At 43.5% G+C, this 19,186-nt stretch overlaps 1 protein-coding gene across 5 annotated transcripts; it reads left to right on the top strand.

Moving 5' to 3' along the window:
• Positions 1 to 10,884: 10,884 nt before the first annotated feature.
• Positions 10,885 to 18,856, top strand: Hnrnph3 (heterogeneous nuclear ribonucleoprotein H3). 5 transcript variants are annotated; one of them, XM_034524226.2, is made up of 10 exons: positions 10,885 to 11,083; positions 14,721 to 14,855; positions 15,356 to 15,494; positions 16,024 to 16,163; positions 16,643 to 16,729; positions 16,916 to 17,031; positions 17,709 to 17,844; positions 18,102 to 18,197; positions 18,390 to 18,482; positions 18,570 to 18,856. In XM_034524226.2, the coding sequence occupies exons 2-10, from the start codon at positions 14,744 to 14,746 to the stop codon at positions 18,644 to 18,646; spliced, it is 996 nt and encodes a 331-aa protein (XP_034380117.1). In that variant the 5' UTR covers positions 10,885 to 11,083; positions 14,721 to 14,743; the 3' UTR covers positions 18,647 to 18,856. The 5 variants fall into 5 exon arrangements, with proteins under 5 accessions (XP_034380117.1, XP_034380113.1, XP_034380115.1 ...); XM_034524222.2 differs by having other exon boundaries at positions 16,024 to 16,208; XM_034524224.2 differs by having other exon boundaries at positions 10,885 to 11,103; positions 16,024 to 16,208.
• Positions 18,857 to 19,186: the final 330 nt, after the last annotated feature.

Raw genomic sequence — 19,186 nt, 5'->3', positions numbered from 1 at the left:
AAGAGAGAGAGTGAGGACAGACGCGAGGAATGCAGACCAGACAGAGTGTGATTCAATCCCGTTTATTCTTCAGTCTCTCTTCTTCTGTCCAAGTCCCAAGTCTTGAGTTCCTAGTCCCTAGTTCCTAGTCCCTAGTGCCTCCAAGTTCCAAGCTTCTTCTTCCAAGTGCTAAGTGCCTAATGTCTAATGATCTTCCAAGTGCCTAATAACTAACTCCAAGTTGTACTCTAAGTTGTACTCTCTAACCTAATTCCTAGTTCCAAGTTGTACTGAACTCTTCTGTCTGCCTCTTGCCTTTTATAAGTCTCACTTCTAAGCCATGCCTCTAAGTCAGGCCTTTAAGTCATGCCCTTAGGTCTCCTCTCTAAATCTGATCTCTAAATCACGCCCTTAAGCCTCGGCTCTAAATCACACCTTTAAGTCTCACACACCCAAGGGAAGATCCTGGGTATCTAAAGCAAGATGTTATCAGAGTGTGCTCAGCTGTTGTAGGCTATTGTAATCAAGTCTCTTGTCAGGGTATATGGCTCAAGATGGCTGCAAGGATGATAGCCGCCTTCTGTTGGCTCCCCACAAAACCCCTCCCCTTAGAGCTTCAAAAGGAGATAGAAAGGTGATAAGAGCCAGAGGGGACGGAGGGCACCTAGGAAAGAGCGTCTTCTAGACACAGTAAGATTGGCATGCGTATGGACTCACAGAGAGTTCACACAAGCACAAGGGTCTCTACAGGACCCAGCCAGATGGGGGTTGCAGTGCCAAGAGAAAAGGTGAACACAAGCTCCCATCCCTAACTGAGAAGGTATTTCCAAATAATAACCACTTGCAAAGAAAAACGTAGTTTTCCCCAACAAAGTCTCCAACCACATTTGTGGGCATGCCCCATGTCCAGCAGTAGATGGTCAACAGAAACCAAACTCAATGGAGTTTCTGAAGATTTTTTTTTTTTTTTTTATTTGTCTGATATTGCTTTGTGGTTTTTTTTGTTGTTGTTGTTGTTGTTTTTTTTTTTTTAACCTTACTGGTCTTTTGCTTGTAAATAATGATCTCTGATTTTGTGTTTTTATGGTGTGTGTGTGCATGCACACACAAGTACATATATGTTTGTGCTTCTTTGTTTTATGAGGGGTTTTTTTTTTGTTCTTATTGTTTTGTTTTTTCCTGTTTTTTTTTTTTTTTTTTTTTTTTTTTTTTTTTTTTTTTTTTTTTAAATAAAGAGAGAAAGAAGGTATGGATGGGGTAGGGAGGTGGGGAAGACCTGGGAAATAAGGGAAGGAAACCAAGATCAGGCTAGAAAAAAGAAATTTATTTTCAATTCAAAAGGGGTGTGGGGAATAGGGAGGATTATTAAAACAAAACAAACAGACAACAAACACCTAAGCTTCAGAAGCTAAGACAAAGTTTCCACCATTTGTCTGACTGATGCTGTTGAAAGTATTTCCCATCATGCTCTCTGATCTCTGCAGCAGAGGCTGGAGGACACAGTGGTTCCAAAACGTTTGCTTTTGTTTGTTTTGTGTTGAGATAGGGTCTTATTGTATAGTTTTGCCTGGCCTGGAACTCACTGTATAGACTAGGCTGGATTGGAACTCACAGATCTACCTACCTCTGCCTCCCAAGTACTGGGGATTAAAGGCCTAGGCCCACCTTGACTGCAAGCCTCTCCCTCCACAACAACCATGCCATCAGCAGAGAGAAGAAATGAATTAAGGGGAAACAGTCAGAGAGGGAATCAGCAGAAAGGAGAGCCGAGTTGGGGGGAAATAGTCTGATATTGACCGTATTTGGAATCTGACTGCAAATAATCGAATGTACTCATGATCACTACCTGAAAGCTTGAGTCAGGCTGTGGCACTTCCTAGGGAGTCTGCTGAGGTGCATGGTGAAGAAACCTGACAAGACTGAGCAGTGTCTCAGATATCCTCAGCATCTTAGTCCACATAAAGAGATTCATGGAGAGAGAAGCACTAAGAGATTCATGGAGGAGGACAGACTAAGGCAACAGGGGCAGAGGAGGACTGAGAGAAAGAGAGAACAAACAAATCATAGTGACTATGGAATAGATTTAATTTTTTAAAATTTTATCTAAATGGACACTTTGCCTGCATGTATGTCTGTGTACCAAATTTGTGCCTGGTGCCTAAAGAGACAGAAGAAGGTATCAGTTCCCTTGTTACTAGAGTTACAAATTATCTTGTGAGCCACCACGTAGGTGCTGGGAATTGAACCCAGGTCTGCTGAGAAAGCAGAGAGAAGTCTTGCCCATTAAGCCATCTTTCTAGCCCACTACATAATAGGTTTTTAAGACTAAAGTTATTACTAGAAACAAAGGACATGTTATAATAAAAGGATCAATACGTGATTGTACTGGCTGGTTTTATGTCAACTTGACACAGGCTGGAGTTGTCACAGAGAAAGGAGTCTCCCTTGAGGAAACTCCTCCATGAGATCCAGCTGTAAGGTATTTTCTCAATTAGTGATTAAGGGTGGGAGGATCCATTGTGGGTGGTGCCATCCCTGAACTGATGGTCCTGGGTTCTAGCAAGTTGAGTAGGCAAGGGGAAGCAAGCCAGTAAGTAACATCCATGGCCTCTGCATCAGCTCCTGCTTCCTGCCCTGTGTGAGTTCCGGTCCTGACTTCCTTTGGTGATGAACAGCAATGTGGAAGTGTAAGCTGAATAAACCCTTTCCACCCCAACTTGCTTCTTGGTCATGATGTTTGTGCAGGAATAGTAACCCTGACTAAGACAAATTGGTACCAGCATAGTAGGGTATTCCTGTGACAACCTGACCACAGTTTTGGGGAGGACTGTGGAAGGACTTTAGAACTTTGAGCTAGAAGAACAATTGGGATGTTAAGAGCTCTGTGGGATGTTCTGTAGGAGCTTGGAAGATAATGTTGAGAACAGTGCAGAAGATGGAGGCCTGAATTGTGAAATTGCAAAGGGAAGATTGAAGACTCTTTTCAGGGCCATTACTGTTTTGATTGTTGCCCCAGCCATCAGGGCATTGAACAGGGGTCTGGGGAGGTCACCTGAAAGAGAGAAGGGGGGAAACAGGCGAACGCAAAGAACCACGATTTATCTATAGGCTGATCAAATCACCATTTTTACTTTTTCACACAAGGGTTAAATACACAAAAAGGCAGGATGAGGGGAAGAGGATGACGCAGGAGCATAGGTGTTCAGGGGGAGTACAGATATCTTCCAGAACAGAGTGTCAGCTGGGTAAAGGTTCAGGGGACAGGTCACTATGACTCTGCCTATGATTCACTTGTCCTTATCTAAGTTGGTACTATCCACCAAGGCTACCCAAGGTCTATGACTATCCACAAGACCTATGACTACTTGTTCTCATCCAGGCTGGTAAATTTCCACCAAAGCTGCCTGTTTACAACGTCTTATAGCTATCTGTTTCAGTGTTTTTCCACAGAGACCTAAGACTTTGTGTTAGCAAGCTGACTTAGGCCTATTGCTGATTTTAGGCCTTCAATGTATAAGCAAGGCTGCCCCTGACAGAATGTGAAGATTCTGTGGTTTTGGTTAGCTGGGGCTGGAGAATCAGCTGTGAACTACTAAAGCGAAACCTTTGCATTACTGGGACTATTAATGCTGGTTAACTGGAACTAAGAAATTAGTGGTGATTAAGAAGAGACCAGTGGGCTGAAGAGATGGCTCAGAGGTTAAGAGCACTGACTGCTCTTCCAGAGGTCCTGAGTTCAATTCCCAGCAAACACATGGTGGCTCACAAACATCTGTAATGGGATCCGATGCACTCTTCTAGTGTATGTCTGAGAACAGCTGCAGTGTACTCATATAAATAAAAAAATAAAAAAAAAAAAAAAGAGAGAGACCAGCATCACTGAGGTGAAATCTTCTGGGAAGGTGTTTTCTGAGAGCATAAAGACGCTGTGTTCCAGAGATAGCCAAGGTTGTACCTCTTGCTGCGGCTGGACTTGGTAATGTGTAAGAGTCACCCAGGTGGTACTGGTTTGAAAGCATGAAGGGGTCATGGAGAGCAGCTGAGGCTTGGCACTGTAAGAGGTCATGGAAGGCCATTGGTGAAGGTACAGCCTCAGTTGCAATTGATGGCACAGAATTGAAGGGGTCATGCAAAGGAGTGTTTTGGAGATGCCAGTACCATGAGATGACCACCAAGAACAGAAGCAGCAGTGGAGTACAGGCAGCTGGAGCCTAGAAGACAAGGTGTGTGTGTGATACAAAGGCCAGCGCTGGAGAAGTGACCCAAGCCCTTAGAGGAGCCCAGAAGATTGTGAGTGGATCCCAGACATTGGACAGTTAGAGTCTGACTTTGGTTTTGATGTGACTGTGCCCCATATTTCTCCCTCTTGAAGGAAAAAAAGTATTTTAGTGGAGCCCACGGTTAAGAAACTTTGAATTGTAAAAAGACTTTGAATTTTAAGAGATTATATATTTTTAAAGGATTAAAAGTTTAATATGTAAGAATTTGTAGACACTGTGGGACTTTTAAAGTTATTTAGATCTTGGGGATGAATAAGTAAGTAAGGGTTGAGGCTTAATAGTGATGGGTTTGTGTGTCAAATTGACAAGGGGTGAATTGTCCTGGCTGGTTTTGTGTGTCAACTTGATACAAGCTGTAGGCAGGCCTGGAGGACCTTTTCTTGAGTAATGATTGATGTGGGGGGGGGGGCGGTAGGGGGGTCCCAGCCCACTGTGGGTGGTGCCACCCCGGGCAGGTAGTTCTGGGTGGTTCAAGAAAGCAGAGGTCACTAAGGCAGTGGGTACTGGAGAGTATCACAGAGAAAGGAGCCCCCCTTGAAGAAATGCCTCCATGAGATCCATCTGTAAGGTATTTTCTCAATTAGTGATGGAGGAGGGAAGGCCAGCCTGTTGTGGGTGGTGCCATCCCTGGGCTGGTGATCCTGGGTTCTATAAGAAAGCAAGCTGAGCAAGCCAGGGGGAGCAAGCCAGTAAGTAACATCCCTCCATGGCCTCTGCATCAGCTCCTGCTTCCTGACCTGCTTGAGTTCCAGTCCTGACTTCCTTTGGTGAATACTTATTAACAGAGCATAAAATGCAAAACCGACACATCTAAAGAAAATGGACGAGCCAAGAATAATAACTGGAGATTTTGATGCCTACTTTCTTGTTTATTTTGTTGTTGTTTTAAGATTCATTTTTATTTATGTATATGTGTCAATGTCTGTTAACTGTTTAGTTTTTTTGTTCTTGTTTTGTTTTTGTTTTTGTTTTGTTTTTTTTACCAACTTGACACAAGCTAGAGTCATCTGGGGAAAAGGGAAAGTTGATTGAGAAAATGCCTCCAACAAATTGAGCTGTAGGCAGGCCTGGAGGACATTTTCTTGACTAGTGATTAATGTGGGGGGGGGTCCCAGCCCACTGTGGGCAGTGCCACCTCTGGGCAGGTGGTTCTAGGGGGTTCAAGAAAGCAGAGGTCACCAAGGCAGTGGGTATTAAGGAGCAATCCAAGATGACTAGAGAATTGGTCGCTCACAACTGTCTGTAACGCCAGTTTCAGGGGATCATTAGGAGTAGCCTTCTTCCAGGCTCTGCTTCGGCTTCTGTCTCCAGGTTCTTGCCTTGGCTTCCCTCAGTGATGAACTGTGATAAAATGTATAAGGTAAATTAACCCTTTCCTTTGCTTTTGGTCATGGTTTTTAATCATAGGAATAGAAAGCAAACCAGGATTGTCTCTGCATGTGTACATCACGTGCGCAACCCAATCTCCTGGTGCTGGATTTACAGGCAATTGTCAGGTGCCCATGGTGGCTGCTGGGAGCAAGCAGCAGACATTTAAAAAATAAAAAGATTTATTTGTATATGAGTGTTTTGCCTACACGTATATCTCTGTGCCATATTTGTTCCTCATGACCACAGAGGTCAGAACAGGGTGTCAGGTCCTCCAGAACTGGAGTTATGGATGGTTATGAACCACCATGTGGGTGCTGAGAATCAAACCCAGGTCCTCCGCAAGAGGCCGAGCCATTTCTCCAGCCCTGTACAATAGATTCTTTGGGTTGGGGGTTTCATGGCAGAAAATGAATGCATAATTCCTTTCTCAGGGTCTGACCCAAGATTAAATACCTTTTACAAAGAGGACTATCTGGGAAGAGAAGCTTATTAGCTAAACCCTCAGGGCCTCTAGGTACCTCAGAAGCATGGAGAACCCCATTTTGGGCCTACGTGACCATAGGACATGTTTCTTTTGCATGAGGAACATGGCACATGACAGGGGACAGGGAGTGACCTAAGTCTCAGGTGTGTGCCCACAGAGTCTCCTAGTCTCTACTGAACTTCCTGGCATGGTTTTACCATCCAATATACACATCTAATGATTTGCTGGACTCTGGTAAAAATTAAAGTGTCTCTGCCACAAAGTCTAATCATCATTACTAATTTTACATGGAGAAACATAGGTATTCATATAATGGAAACTGTGTTTGTGGTGGTTTGAATATGCTTGGCCCACAGGGAGTGGTACTGTTAGGAGGAGTGGCCTTGTTGGAGGAAGTGCGTCACTGTGGGGTGGGCTCTGAAGCTTCACCCAGTACAGAAGAGTCAGCTTCTCCAGGCTGCATTTAGATCACGATGCAGAACTCTCAGTCTCAGCTCCTTCTCCAGCACCACGTCTACCTGGATGCTGCCTCGCTTCCTGCCATGATTGTAATGGACTAAACCTCTGAACCTCTAAGCCAGCCATAATTAAATGTTTGCCTTTATAAGAGTTGCTTGGGTTATGGTTTCTCTTCACTACAGTAAACCCTAATTAGGACAGTGTCTATGCCTAAAGGCATAAAAACAGGGCTGAGGAGGTAAAGAATGCTCTCTGCCCTTGCAGAGGACCAGGGTTCGGGTCCTAGCATCCTATCAAGTGACTCACAGCTGCCTGCCACTCTGGCTCCAGGGGATCTAATGCCCTCTGGCCTCTGAGGGCTCCTGTGAGTTCACACACAAACTCACCCAGGCACTCACACATATACACATCTTGAAAGAAAAAAAAAATAATTAAAAGCTAAATGTGGTGATATGTACCTGTCAATATTGTGTGTGCATAGAAACAGAAGAATGGAGGAGGATCTCAGAGTAGCCTGGGCTATGTAGCAAGTCTCAAAAAGCTTCACACACAAAAAACTATAAAATGGTGTTGAAAGAAATGGTCTCTTATCCATGCCTAATGTCCTTCATTGTCACCCACTTAGACAAAGCCACTGTGGTGATTCACTTTCCCTGGTTCTTTGGCTCCCACTGTGACTACCAGAGAAATTCAACACTTGGAACTTTACAAAAATTAGAGAAAGGGGGCTTGAAGGTATAAGCACATTAGGAAGGGTGGGTCCTGTGCAAGCATGAGGACCTGAGCTTGATCCATGTAAAAGAAGCTGAACATGGAGGCAGAGACAGCAGGATGTCTTGGGGCTCGCTGGCCAGCCAACTGAGCCTAGGCAAACCCTTGGCCAGTGAGAGTCCTATTTCATTTAGAGGTGTGTGGCGGGAACAGTAGATGGCTCAGCAAGTAAAGGTGCTTGCACTTAAAGGTGCAAGCCTAATGCCACGGGTTTGATTCCCCAGGCTCTACATGGTAGAAGGGCAGAATGGAGAGAACTGACCCATGAAGGTTGTCCTCTGACCTTCACACCTGCACTACACACACACACACACGCACACACGTTAAAAAACAAAACCTGAAGAGGCTTGTGTGTGAGCTGTCCTCCATGGACGCACACGCACAGGTACTCTCGAATATAGAAAATGACTGGGTTGGGAGCAGGGATGGGGGTCCTACCGTTAGTCTACCATTTGTTTACTTAGTATAATACTAGGTGAGGTCTTTTCGTTTCCATAGTTACCAGGGAAGTAATTTAAACAAACTCTTGAAAATAGAATCTTTGTCTGAAAGCCTTGTCCTGGGAAACAGTGGTGGCCATGTGAAGAAGGTGGTCACTCTTCCAAAGACCTCAGATATTTAGGTCATAAACCAAAGAAAGGGTCCTTCATGAAGCCCTGTCAGAGTTGCTGTTCCAAAGCCCTTACACAGAATGACACAGCCCCAATACGATGCTGTGGGTGGTTTTGTTCTTGGCTTGTTTCCATGCAGTCAAAATGATGATTACAATCGCATACCAGTGATACTCTGAAGTATCATTAGGGACCTACGAACATCGACTGTAGACTAGTTTTTAGCTAATGTGCTCACTCTGCCCTGAGAGAGCACACTCGCAATTTCTCTTTCATTTTCATGCAGGCCCTGCATGGAATTTTCCTCTCCTCTTTATTCTGAGGGAGTAATGCATAGTGACGTGAGCCTCTTATTGTTTCCCCCCCCGGGGGGTGTGGGCATTTCCATTTTCTTCTCCTGCTTCATCTTTTCTCCCATTATACACTGTAACAGAAATCCTCTTCAGGGTTCCTGTGGCCTCTATTCTAACAGGAGAGCACATGAAAGACAGAGAGAAAGAGAGGGGGGAAGGGGAGGGGAGAAGGAAAAAAGAGAGAGAAGAAGAAAGCAGCTGGGAGCTGTGAGTTGTAACCATCTCCATGGAAACAATTCCTTAGCGATCAATCTGGAAACAATTCTGTAGGCATCACCGGAACAGCAGGGTCCAATCACACCAAGCCTTACAACAAGATTCAACTGTGTGAGGAAAGATCAGGTGTTTTTTTTTTTTATTATTTTTTTTTAAATTAGTAAACCAAGAAGCTAATAAAAATCACCTTTACCACGGTATAATGCTCCTTTAAACTAAGACGTTCCTGTAATAAAAGAGGCAAGAGAACTGGATGTACTAATTCCAAGACCTTCTAAACGGTCATAGTGGTAGAGCACTCATCACAAAGAAATGATAGAGACACACTTCCAAAAGAAACAGCAGCACTGATTGAAAAGTCATACATTAGAACCATCAAAACGAATTGAGGATTGTCACCCATAACAACACAAAGTGTGTGCAGACAAAGCCAAATATATTTGGGCGGTAAATAGACTGAATACCAGGGGAAGAGGGAAAGGGATTACAGAATTCCACCTACCCAATCATGTTGAAGGAGTGAAAGAGAAAGGAGCCCTGTAATTTAAACCCAACAGAAGAAAGGCACTGGGGAGAGTTCATCCTAAGTGTTCAGCTTGGAGTTCTGCTAATAAGCCAGTTACTTTTTGGTTTGTTTTACTTCCAAGACAGGGTTTCTCAGTGTAGCCCTGGTTGTCCCGGAACTCACTCTGTAGAACAGGCTGGCCTCCAACTCAGAGATCGGATCCGACTGCCTCTGTCTCCCGACTGCTGGGATCAAAGGTGTGCACCACCACCCAGCTAAACTAGTTACTTTTTTTTTTTTTTTTTAAAGAGAGCATACTTTAGACTCTAAAACAACCCCCAGCTATTAAAAGGAACAATAGGATAACCAAGCATGCAAGTCTCTAGCCAGAAAACTACTGCAACCACATAAAAGAGTTTAGTGTTATCTAGTGTAATTATTTTCACTCTTATGGGACTGGGAACCACATCTGTGAAATAAATACCACTTTTTAAGGCTATGCAGACACAGATGACATGGAGGTCAGAGGGTCAGGAGTTCAAGGACATCCTTGGCTACCCAAGAACAAAGACAATGAATTGCTTACCATGCCATTCCAGTAAGTCCTTAATAAATCTGAGCTATGACGGCTTCTGGAACAACTTTTGATTTTCCTGTCTGTAATTATCATCACACTAACCCCCCCAACCTTTCTCTGAGGGATATTTTGGGTTATAAAATCAGTAGAGCACTAAAGACTTTCAAATAGGTTTGACGATGAATTAAAGCTGTGAAATGGAAGTTTCCATACAAGAAAGTAATTGGCCTCTTGGCTCTAAACAGAAATAAAAATCTCACAGTAAATAAAATCCATTCTTCTACCGAGCCGATGTACCACCCAGCCCCCACTCCACTCCTAATGGACTTCCCAGTGTCTGTAGCACAAAGAAATCTCTGAACGCACACTGAAGGGTGATTCCAACCTAACCCCATCCAGGTTTGCAGTCTTAGTCTGTCCAGCCTGGCCTCTCTTTGCCCTCACACTGTCCGTTCCCACTTTAACTTGCTTTGCTCTTCTAAGTCTCTTACACCAGGGCGGCCCTCCACCTTCCCAGACTTTCCATGTGCAATTTGTGTTACAACTTAAAAGGCCATAGCAATCTTGGTAGCACGACAGAGCCTCAACAAGCGTTTCTTTAGGTGTCTCATTCTGCCAAGCACAATTTTTTTTGGAATACCAAGTTCTATTTAGGTAAAGTCTACTGCCATGAGCCGCTGACCCGTCACTGGGTTTAATGGAGAGAAAAATGAAACTTGGCAGGCAGGTAGGAAACCAATCAAGACGTCGATGAACAAAAGGGATACCCCAGGCTAGGGCGGGAACCCTGCTGGGTTTAGAGGCTTTGTATCTTCGCAGGTGCAACATTTTTTTTTTTTTTTTTTTCTGATTGCATAATGCAAACATGGTGGACGAGAAAAGCCTTCCCCTGGTTTGGGAAGAGGGGAGTTAGGGGGGACAGAAACCACGTGGCTCCTTCCGCGCCGGGGGCCTTTGTGGCATTTATTCCCAGGGGAGCAGAAGAGGGACTTAGCAAACCGCGTCACCACGGCTCCTCAGAAGCCACACACGCGCTCCCGTGGGGGGGGGGAGCGACAAACCCGAGCTCGGGCGTTCAGAGGGGATGGTCGGTAAGCCGGAGACGACGGAGACCGCCACAACTCCGGCGCACGATTCCGCGCCCCACCAAGGGTCCCCACTAGGCAGGTCCCGAGTGCGCCGGTGAGCTTCGCCCCGCCCTCACCAAGCCCACGCTGTCACTCAAGTCTCGCGAGAGCAGCGCGGCGGGCCTGGGCGCTCCGCCCCGCCCCCTCCTTCTCGCTCGCTCCCTCCCATCCCCCCTCGCCAGTATCTTAGCTGCGCAGCTCCCTGAGCGGTTGGCGGCCCGGGAGACGGTTGAGGGGGGAAAGGGGATAAAAAAGAAAACAAAAACGTTGTGGAGAGCGCTAAGCCGCGGACCGGCCAGTCGTCCCTGCCCGCGACCGGACCCCCGCGAGCGTCGGAGTCACCCCACAGGGTATCTGAAGTAGAAGGGGGGTAGGTTGGGCCGGCGGAGCCGACAACTGAGTGGAGAGAAGGACGAAGAGGCCGGGAGCGGGTGAGGGAACGTGGAGTCGCCGCGCGCTCCGGCCGCTCGCTCTCCCGGGCCGCTCGGCTGCCGCCATCTTGGGGCCGGTAGCGGCCGGCTCGCCTTCCCGCCTTTCCCCGCTCGGGCTACTTGGTCGCCTCCGGCTTGCGGAAAGTGTCGGGAAGGAGGGAGTGAGGGGCGGGAGACCCGAGCTCTCCCGTAGGGATGAGGGTGGGGAGCTCGGCGAGCCGCTGCGGGTGGAAATGGCGCCCGGCGGGCCCGGCCTCCCACCGCGGCCTCCGGTGCGCTCGAAGGGACAACCTGGGCTGGCGGGGCTGCTGACGCGGACTCCCGGGATAGGGCAGGGGGAGCGGGGGGGACGGAGGAGTCGGTGACGACCGGGGCGCTTCGCTGCCAGATGCAGGACAAAGGCGGCCGCGGTCCTCCTTTGTAATTCCGCCGCTCGGTGCGAAGGCCTCGGCCGGGGACCGGAGGGGGGCTGTCCCCTGGTTCTCCGGTCTCTAGGGCAAGCTAGGCAAACGGAAACTCTCCAGGAGGAGGTAAAGGACGCTTAGCCGACCTTTTAGTCCCGAGTTGGAACCGCGGAAAGAGTACGTACGCATCTCCAAAGGACTCCCACCCACCCCGCGCCCCCGGCTTAGATGCTTCCCTAGACTTTAATTTTGTAAAAGAAGTGGATGGCTTATCCAGTAGGAATAGGGCGAAATGGGTATGTTTCAAATAGGTCGGGTCCGGGTGAAGTACGGTGGTGCTGTTTTGGGGCAGGGGTGGGATAGTTCAGTAAGGTTTTGTGTAGTTAATTCTCCAGAAGTTGTGTTTTGTGTCGTTTTGTAATTGAGACCGGAAGTCAAATGCATTCCGTTTCATTTGATGGCTAGGCATGTTGAAAAGTTAATAAGTATCGAACTGTGCTGTTTTGAACCAGAACTATGTCAGTTAAAGCGGAAGCCTAATCGCGTACTTAGTTGATGTGGTTTGGGTCCTTAAGTTGGAACTGTGTCAGTAATTTTCATTGAAGATGGGTTAAAAAGGAAAAAAAAAGACACCTGGGCCCGAGTTAGCTTGTAGTATTGCTCAGGTGTAATGGGAAAACTGTTAAGAATATTCCAAGATTTAAAACAAAAGCTGGATAAAACGCACAGTAGTATTTTATGAGTTCCAGGCTACAGAGCAAGAAAACTCTGTCTCAAAAACAAAACAAAACAAAAAAAAAAAAACTTGTCAAGAAAGAGATTACCGCCTAGAAAAAGGATATCCTTAATGGACTTCGGAAATGCAGAGGGCTCAGCTCTACTGTAACGAACTAAATGATACGCCCACACTTTCTTGATTGGATTACATTACCAATATCTTTGCTTTTTTGAGACAGGATCTTGATGTTAGCTTATAAGTGGATGTGTACAGAAGGCTGTCCTCTAACTCTTGAAGCCTCTGCCTCCCAAATGTGTTTTGTTTTGAGATAGGATTTCATTATAGATCGTGCTGGCCTTGATTGGAGGAGCTTGGTATTTCTGCCTCCCAAGTGCTGGGATGGCAGCTGGGAGCCATCATCATCTCTTGTTCAAAGTGATATTCCATTGATTTTAGTACATTACTAGTTGTCAGACTATCACTACAATCCAGTTTTTAAAACGCTTCTATCATTTCAAAAAGATATATGTACCAACAGTCATCCCACGACGGTGTTCTCTATTTCAAACTTCAGAAGCAACAGATCATGGGTTTTTTTAGATTTTTATGCTCTGGGTATTTGTATAGTTGGAATAGTATGTAGTCCTTTTGTGACTGAAATTTTTGTTTTCTATTTAAAGTCTCAATGTTACTAAAGTTAGCTTCATTTTAACTGCTGGTATTTTAAAATTGGTCCTAACAATTGGAGGATTCGTGGTTAGTGTTTTGCTGCTTACCATCCTTCTCCTTTGGCATCCCTGGGCCACGAGCAAGGGGCTGCACCTATATAGCTGGGGGGGGGGGGGGGGAAGAGTGACTCAGGTTGGTCTCCTGCCTCAAGCTCTTAAATTAGTGTCATGAGAACAGTTGGGATCCCCAAAGCAGAGTAGTGATGACACTGTTACAGAGATTGGGGTATTGTAAATAGTAAACTGTTACATAGCCTCTGAAAACTATATCGAGGACCAGAACAAACTGTCCTTGGTGTTTTAGTAGGACTCTGGAGTTGACCTAAAAGGTCTGTTAGAGCAGGGCTGCTGCGTCCCTACTTTCTTTACTCGGAATGGAAAGTCATCCTATGAGACAATTTGTTGTCCAGATCAGTTTTTGCCCAGTAAAATTTTGTTAATTGAAGTCAGAACTGTTGAACCAAAATTTTCCTCTGCAGTGAGATATGAGCACATATACCAGATTAATTAACTGAAATAAAAGATTGTTAAATAAAAGTTATTATCAGTGTAGTGTTTTTCAGAGTTCTTGTTTTCCTAACAACTTTTATTTGGCAAAACTGGTGTGTTAAGTTTTAGACACACAAAAGAGCTTTCTCTCGAGTTTGCTACTGAAATACTAGTCTTTTCCTCCCATTTATTTTAATTTTATGAATGTTTTGCTTGCTTGTACGTCATGTATACCATATGGGTAGAAAACCCAAAGAGTGTTGGATCCATGGGAACTGGAGTTATACAAAGTTCTAAGCCACTGTGTAGATGCTGGGAATAGAGGCCAGGTCCTCTGCAAGAGAAGCCAGTGCTTTTTGTAATGAATTACAGCCATCTCGTTGGGGGGCTGGGGGACTATATCCTAAGCTGGTGTGGTAGCACCTGTAGTCCCATCTGAGTGCTGTCCAAGTTCTAGAGCTCCACCTGGCAATGGTAGTTGTTCTTATACTCAAACCTCAGCTACGAATAGACAACTAGTATCTATATATACACCTTTGCCTTATTAAACATTTGCAGTTGGGCAGGTGTCTCAGGAAATCTTTAGTACTCTGTAGCTGAGGCAGGACTACTTGAAGTTCAAGGCTAACCTAGACTACTGAGACCCTTGGATTTTTTTTGGTTTTGTTTCTTGTTTTGTATTTTTGTTGATGTTTATTTTTTGAGACAGAACAACCCTGGCTATCCTGGAATTTACTTTGTAGACAGGCTGGCCTCAAACTTCCAGAGATCTGCGTGCCTCTGCTCTCCACTTCCCAAGTGCTGGGATTAAAGGCAAAGATCCTTGTTTTAGAACAGAAACAGATTAGGTATATAGTGACATCCTGTCTGCAAAACAAAGTTTTCAGAGCTTTGGATCAACATTAGTTAAAAAAAAAAAAAAAACCAGTGTGGAGTGAGGAAAAGGATAGTGTGTGTTACAACAAATTTTACTCTGGTGGTAAAATCCTGCAAGCCTTATTAGATCTTCAGGGTTGTTTGGTAGGAGGGGGGTGAATTTCATTGCCTTTTCCTACCCCACCCCAAAGAAGCATGTTAATAGACTACTGTTGCTGATTGTCCCAGGAGTCACTTTAACTTTTGCATGCATTTTGAGCTGTGACTCTTGTCAGAGTTGTTGGAGTCTTGGTAAGAGTGTGTTGTGATTGACTGCTTTCTGTGCTTGTTTATTTTCATAGCATTTAAATCAAGCGGTATTGAAATGGATTGGGTTATGAAACATAATGGTCCAAATGACGCTAGTGATGGCACAGTGCGACTTCGTGGACTGCCATTTGGTTGCAGCAAAGAGGAAATAGTTCAGTTCTTTCAAGGTACCTCTAGTACTAGTCAAAGTTTAGTAGTATTTTAATTGTATGTGTTTTTTATTAGCTGTTATTGTTTTTAATTTATAAAACTCATTTGATTTTAGAACTTAGTTTTGTGATAATCTGGGTTATATAGTAAAATGGGAAATGTGCTCCAGTTACTATTGAGTAGAGAATGTGTAGGCTATGTAAACATTGATGATGTACAGTATAGTTAACTGAGAGTAACTGATGACATGAGCTGTGAGTTACCATTGGGAGCACAGTTAAATGATTTGTAGTTTTTCGTGTAGTGAGCTTTTAGAAATATAATTTTAAGACACTGGTCACAGAAAGTATTTAATCCAATGATATTTGAAGAATATTCCATTTGTATTATGGGGTGATGGGAAACTAAGCCTTTTGTTTTGTTTTGTTTAGATTTGTTTTAAATATTTGATTCAGATGGGAATGTTTCAGCCTTTAACACTGTTCCCCTTGATGGGGTATTTGTCCTTGGGTTAAAGGGTTGGAAATCGTGCCAAATGGGATAACATTGACGATGGACTACCAGGGGAGAAGCACAGGGGAGGCCTTCGTGCAGTTTGCTTCAAAGGAGATAGCAGAAAATGCTCTGGGGAAACACAAGGAAAGAATAGGGCACAGGTGGGGATGGAGAGTTTGGGATGGTGTTACATTTTTATTTTTGGGGGTTGTGGGTCGCTGTTGCTTAAATGGGGGAGGTAAACATAACATTTTTTGGGGGTAGTTTTAAAGAATTGATAATTACCTAAATTTAACATGGAAACTACAGATTTGGGTGGGGAATTAATGCTTATAGTTTAAATTAAAATTAGATTGTTTCCATTTCTTTGTAGGATGTTGTTAAATTTGTTTTTGTATAATCACCTGGTTTTTTGTTTTGTTTTGTTTTTTACATACCTATCTTTGTACTAAAGGAAACAAACTAAAAATCATATTCCTAATTCAGTGTTTCAGATGACTCATTTGTCTATGTAAAACTTTAATATTTAAGTTTGTAGGTGTAGAAAATGTTAACCGTATGTTTTATTTAGGCAATTTAAATTGGGATATGTACCTAGATATAGACAAACTTACTGTATTTTGCCCAGTATCTAATTTACTCTCTAATGCATCTATGCTGAAACTTGTACCTTAAAACATTTTTAAATAGGTATATTGAGATCTTCAGGAGTAGCAGGAGTGAAATCAAAGGATTTTATGATCCACCAAGAAGATTGCTGGGACAGCGACCGGGACCATATGATAGACCAATAGGAGGAAGAGGGGGTTATTATGGAGCTGGGCGTGGAAGTATGTATGACAGAATGCGACGAGGAGGTGATGGATATGATGGTGGTATGTGTGTCTAATGAACAAAGGCTCTGTTGTCATTTTCTTGATGTTCCTGACACTTTGTCAAGAAATACAGAAATGGCAGTAATTCCAGTACCTATGAGGTTTCAAAACCTGGTCGTGAAGTTATGGGATGTCCATGACCATCTGGTAGAACTTGATTGATGCATATATTGACACCTAGAGAACTTAATGTAGAAATAACAATAAAGATGATTGGCATGTTTTCTTCCTGGCATAAAGATGAGACTTGGTTTTCATGTTGTGTTTGAATTTATCCTCTGTAAATTTCCATCAAGTGTTAACTTTTTCTCATATGCAGTCAGCTGCAAACATTAATGAAGAAGCTAAGACAGCTGACTACAAAATGATTTTGTAAGCTATTTTACAAAACAATGGCTCATAATTGTATTTCTTTTTCCTTACATTTTACACAGGCTATGGAGGTTTTGATGACTATGGTGGCTATAATAATTATGGCTATGGAAATGATGGCTTTGATGACAGGATGAGAGATGGAAGAGGTAAACAGAATATTGTCATGCTGAAGTGAATTTTACTGTTTCCTTTGTAAAGTTCCAGTAGTAATTAGGTAACTTTCCAGTAGTGGTAAGGCAACTTTGATAGGTTAATGGAAACTTGTGTCAATGCACTGCTTTGGAGATTTATATGGATATACTTATGTGAACCCACAATGGTTTATAATCTAGGCATGGGAGGACATGGCTATGGTGGAGCTGGTGATGCAAGTTCAGGTTTCCATGGTGGTCATTTTGTGCACATGAGAGGGCTGCCTTTTCGTGCGACTGAAAATGATATTGCTAATGTGAGTAATTGCGGTTTTATAGTGTTTGCGTTTTTTGTTTTGGGGTTTTTTGTTAGTAATAATTACTCATGGCGGGGAGGCCAAACTGGGCTAGAATTTGCAAATGCTTGGCTTTGAGCATGTTAGAATTCTAGGCAGCTACCATGCCCAGCTGACTCATCTATTTTATTTGTTGAGATTCAGACTAGGGTTGTCACTTAGTGATTGATTATTCGCCTAATGTGTACATAAGTTGTTTTGTGCCCATTATGTGCTGACCTAGTGATATTTTTAAGCAGGTAAAAAAAAAATGCATTAAAAATAAACAACAAAACCCCAACTCTGTTTAAGAATAGTCAGGTAGGAGCTTGCCTTCAGCAGTACGGTCTGAAGCAATCCCAAACTCAGATATTCCTAAGCATATTTATCATGGAGCTGTATCCCACAGTTGCACAATTTTCATTTAAAATTTAGTATTATCTAACTTTAAAAACAAAAGTGCTTTTTGTGTTTTAAAATATGTACTCCTTCCCGTGGGAGCTAAGGTGACCACTTCTGTAGCAAAAGAAGACTAGCCTACCTCCAGTGCTGCAGCCTTTAGAGACTCTCAGTAGTGTTAGTGGACTAGGAAAAAAAAAATTAAGGTATGTGGTAACTTTTAAATAACTGGAATTTAAAAATGAATAACTTCTATTTAGTTCTTCTCACCACTCAATCCAATACGCGTTCATATTGATATTGGAGCCGATGGCCGAGCTACAGGCGAGGCAGATGTAGAGTTTGTGACACATGAAGATGCAGTGGCTGCCATGTCTAAAGATAAAAACAACATGCGTAAGTGGTATCTCTGGTATGCTTGTTTTATAGGTGTGTGCAGTTTATAAAATATTTGTTAAAGTGCCTGTAGTAGGCCCTAGGATTTAAAATCATTTGACCTGTTAATAATGCTTAAACTTTAATGGCTGTCTGAATTAGTTCTGTATTTATGGATAAGCCTATTTAAATACTAGCTAACTGACCTCTGATCTTTGATCCAGCATACTTTTCTCTACTACTCTTACCTTTTTCCACTTTTTTTTTTTTTTTTAAAGAACATCGATACATTGAACTCTTCTTGAATTCCACCCCTGGAGGTGGCTCTGGAATGGGAGGTTCTGGAATGGGAGGCTATGGCAGAGATGGAATGGGTAAGTATAGTTCTGTATTTGTGGTGGGTAGCATCTCACTCTGTAACACGGCCTGGCCCAAAACTCAACAATCCTCCTTCCTGGTGCTTCAGCATATCCTTCCAAAACCTAGGTTTATACATTTTGTAGAATAAGCAAGTGTTGGCTACTCTGCAAGGCAATCATCCTCTGTCGCTTCTTTCTTATGCGCAGATAATCAAGGCGGGTGCGGATCTGTTGGGAGAATGGGAATGGGGAACAGCTACAGCGGAGGCTATGGCGCTCCTGATGGCTTGGGGGGCTACGGTAAGTAGTTGTTTCTGAATCATGGTAGTGTCCTTCATTTAAAGTCATGGATGTCTCCTGATGGGAGGTTCTTGCTATCTTCTTAAGGTCGTGGTGGTGGAGGCAGTGGAGGTTACTATGGGCAAGGTGGAATGAGTGGAGGTGGATGGCGTGGGATGTACTGACAACACCACCCCAACGTACACATCCTAACACACCTGCTCTACTAGACTTTCTTACAGATCTCATTTCTTTTGTATTTCAAGAACTTTATAATGACTAAAGGAATGTGTTTTCAAGATATTATTTGGTAAAGCTGTGATGGGAAAATCTGTTTTCTGTAGGTTTTATTTGTTGCATACTTTGACTTAAAATAAATTTTTATATTCAAACCACTGATGTTGCTACTTTTTATATATAGGTATTCCTAAAGAGTGCTGCCTTCATAAGATTTGGGATGATATATTTTACTGTTAGCATAGTGCAGTATTAGAGGGTTAGACTGCAAGTCTTAGTAAGTAGGCATCTAGGATAGCACTAACTTTCACTCCCAGACATAATGTAAATAAAAAGCCTAAAGATGTGTTCAGGTGGTTTCAGGAACATAAGTTAAGCTAATTCTATATTCTCTTTTCAGTCTCATTTATCAGGCATAGCTCTGAATAATTTATAAGAGGTATCTAGATTCTAAATATTCACAATTGTATTATGAACAGGGAGGGGAG

Source organism: Arvicanthis niloticus, chromosome 20 (assembly GCF_011762505.2).
Source record: "Arvicanthis niloticus isolate mArvNil1 chromosome 20, mArvNil1.pat.X, whole genome shotgun sequence".
NCBI classification, from domain to species: domain Eukaryota; kingdom Metazoa; phylum Chordata; class Mammalia; order Rodentia; family Muridae; genus Arvicanthis; species Arvicanthis niloticus.
Note: the sequence above shows the minus strand (reverse complement) of the source record. Positions and strands in the feature narration are given on the sequence as shown.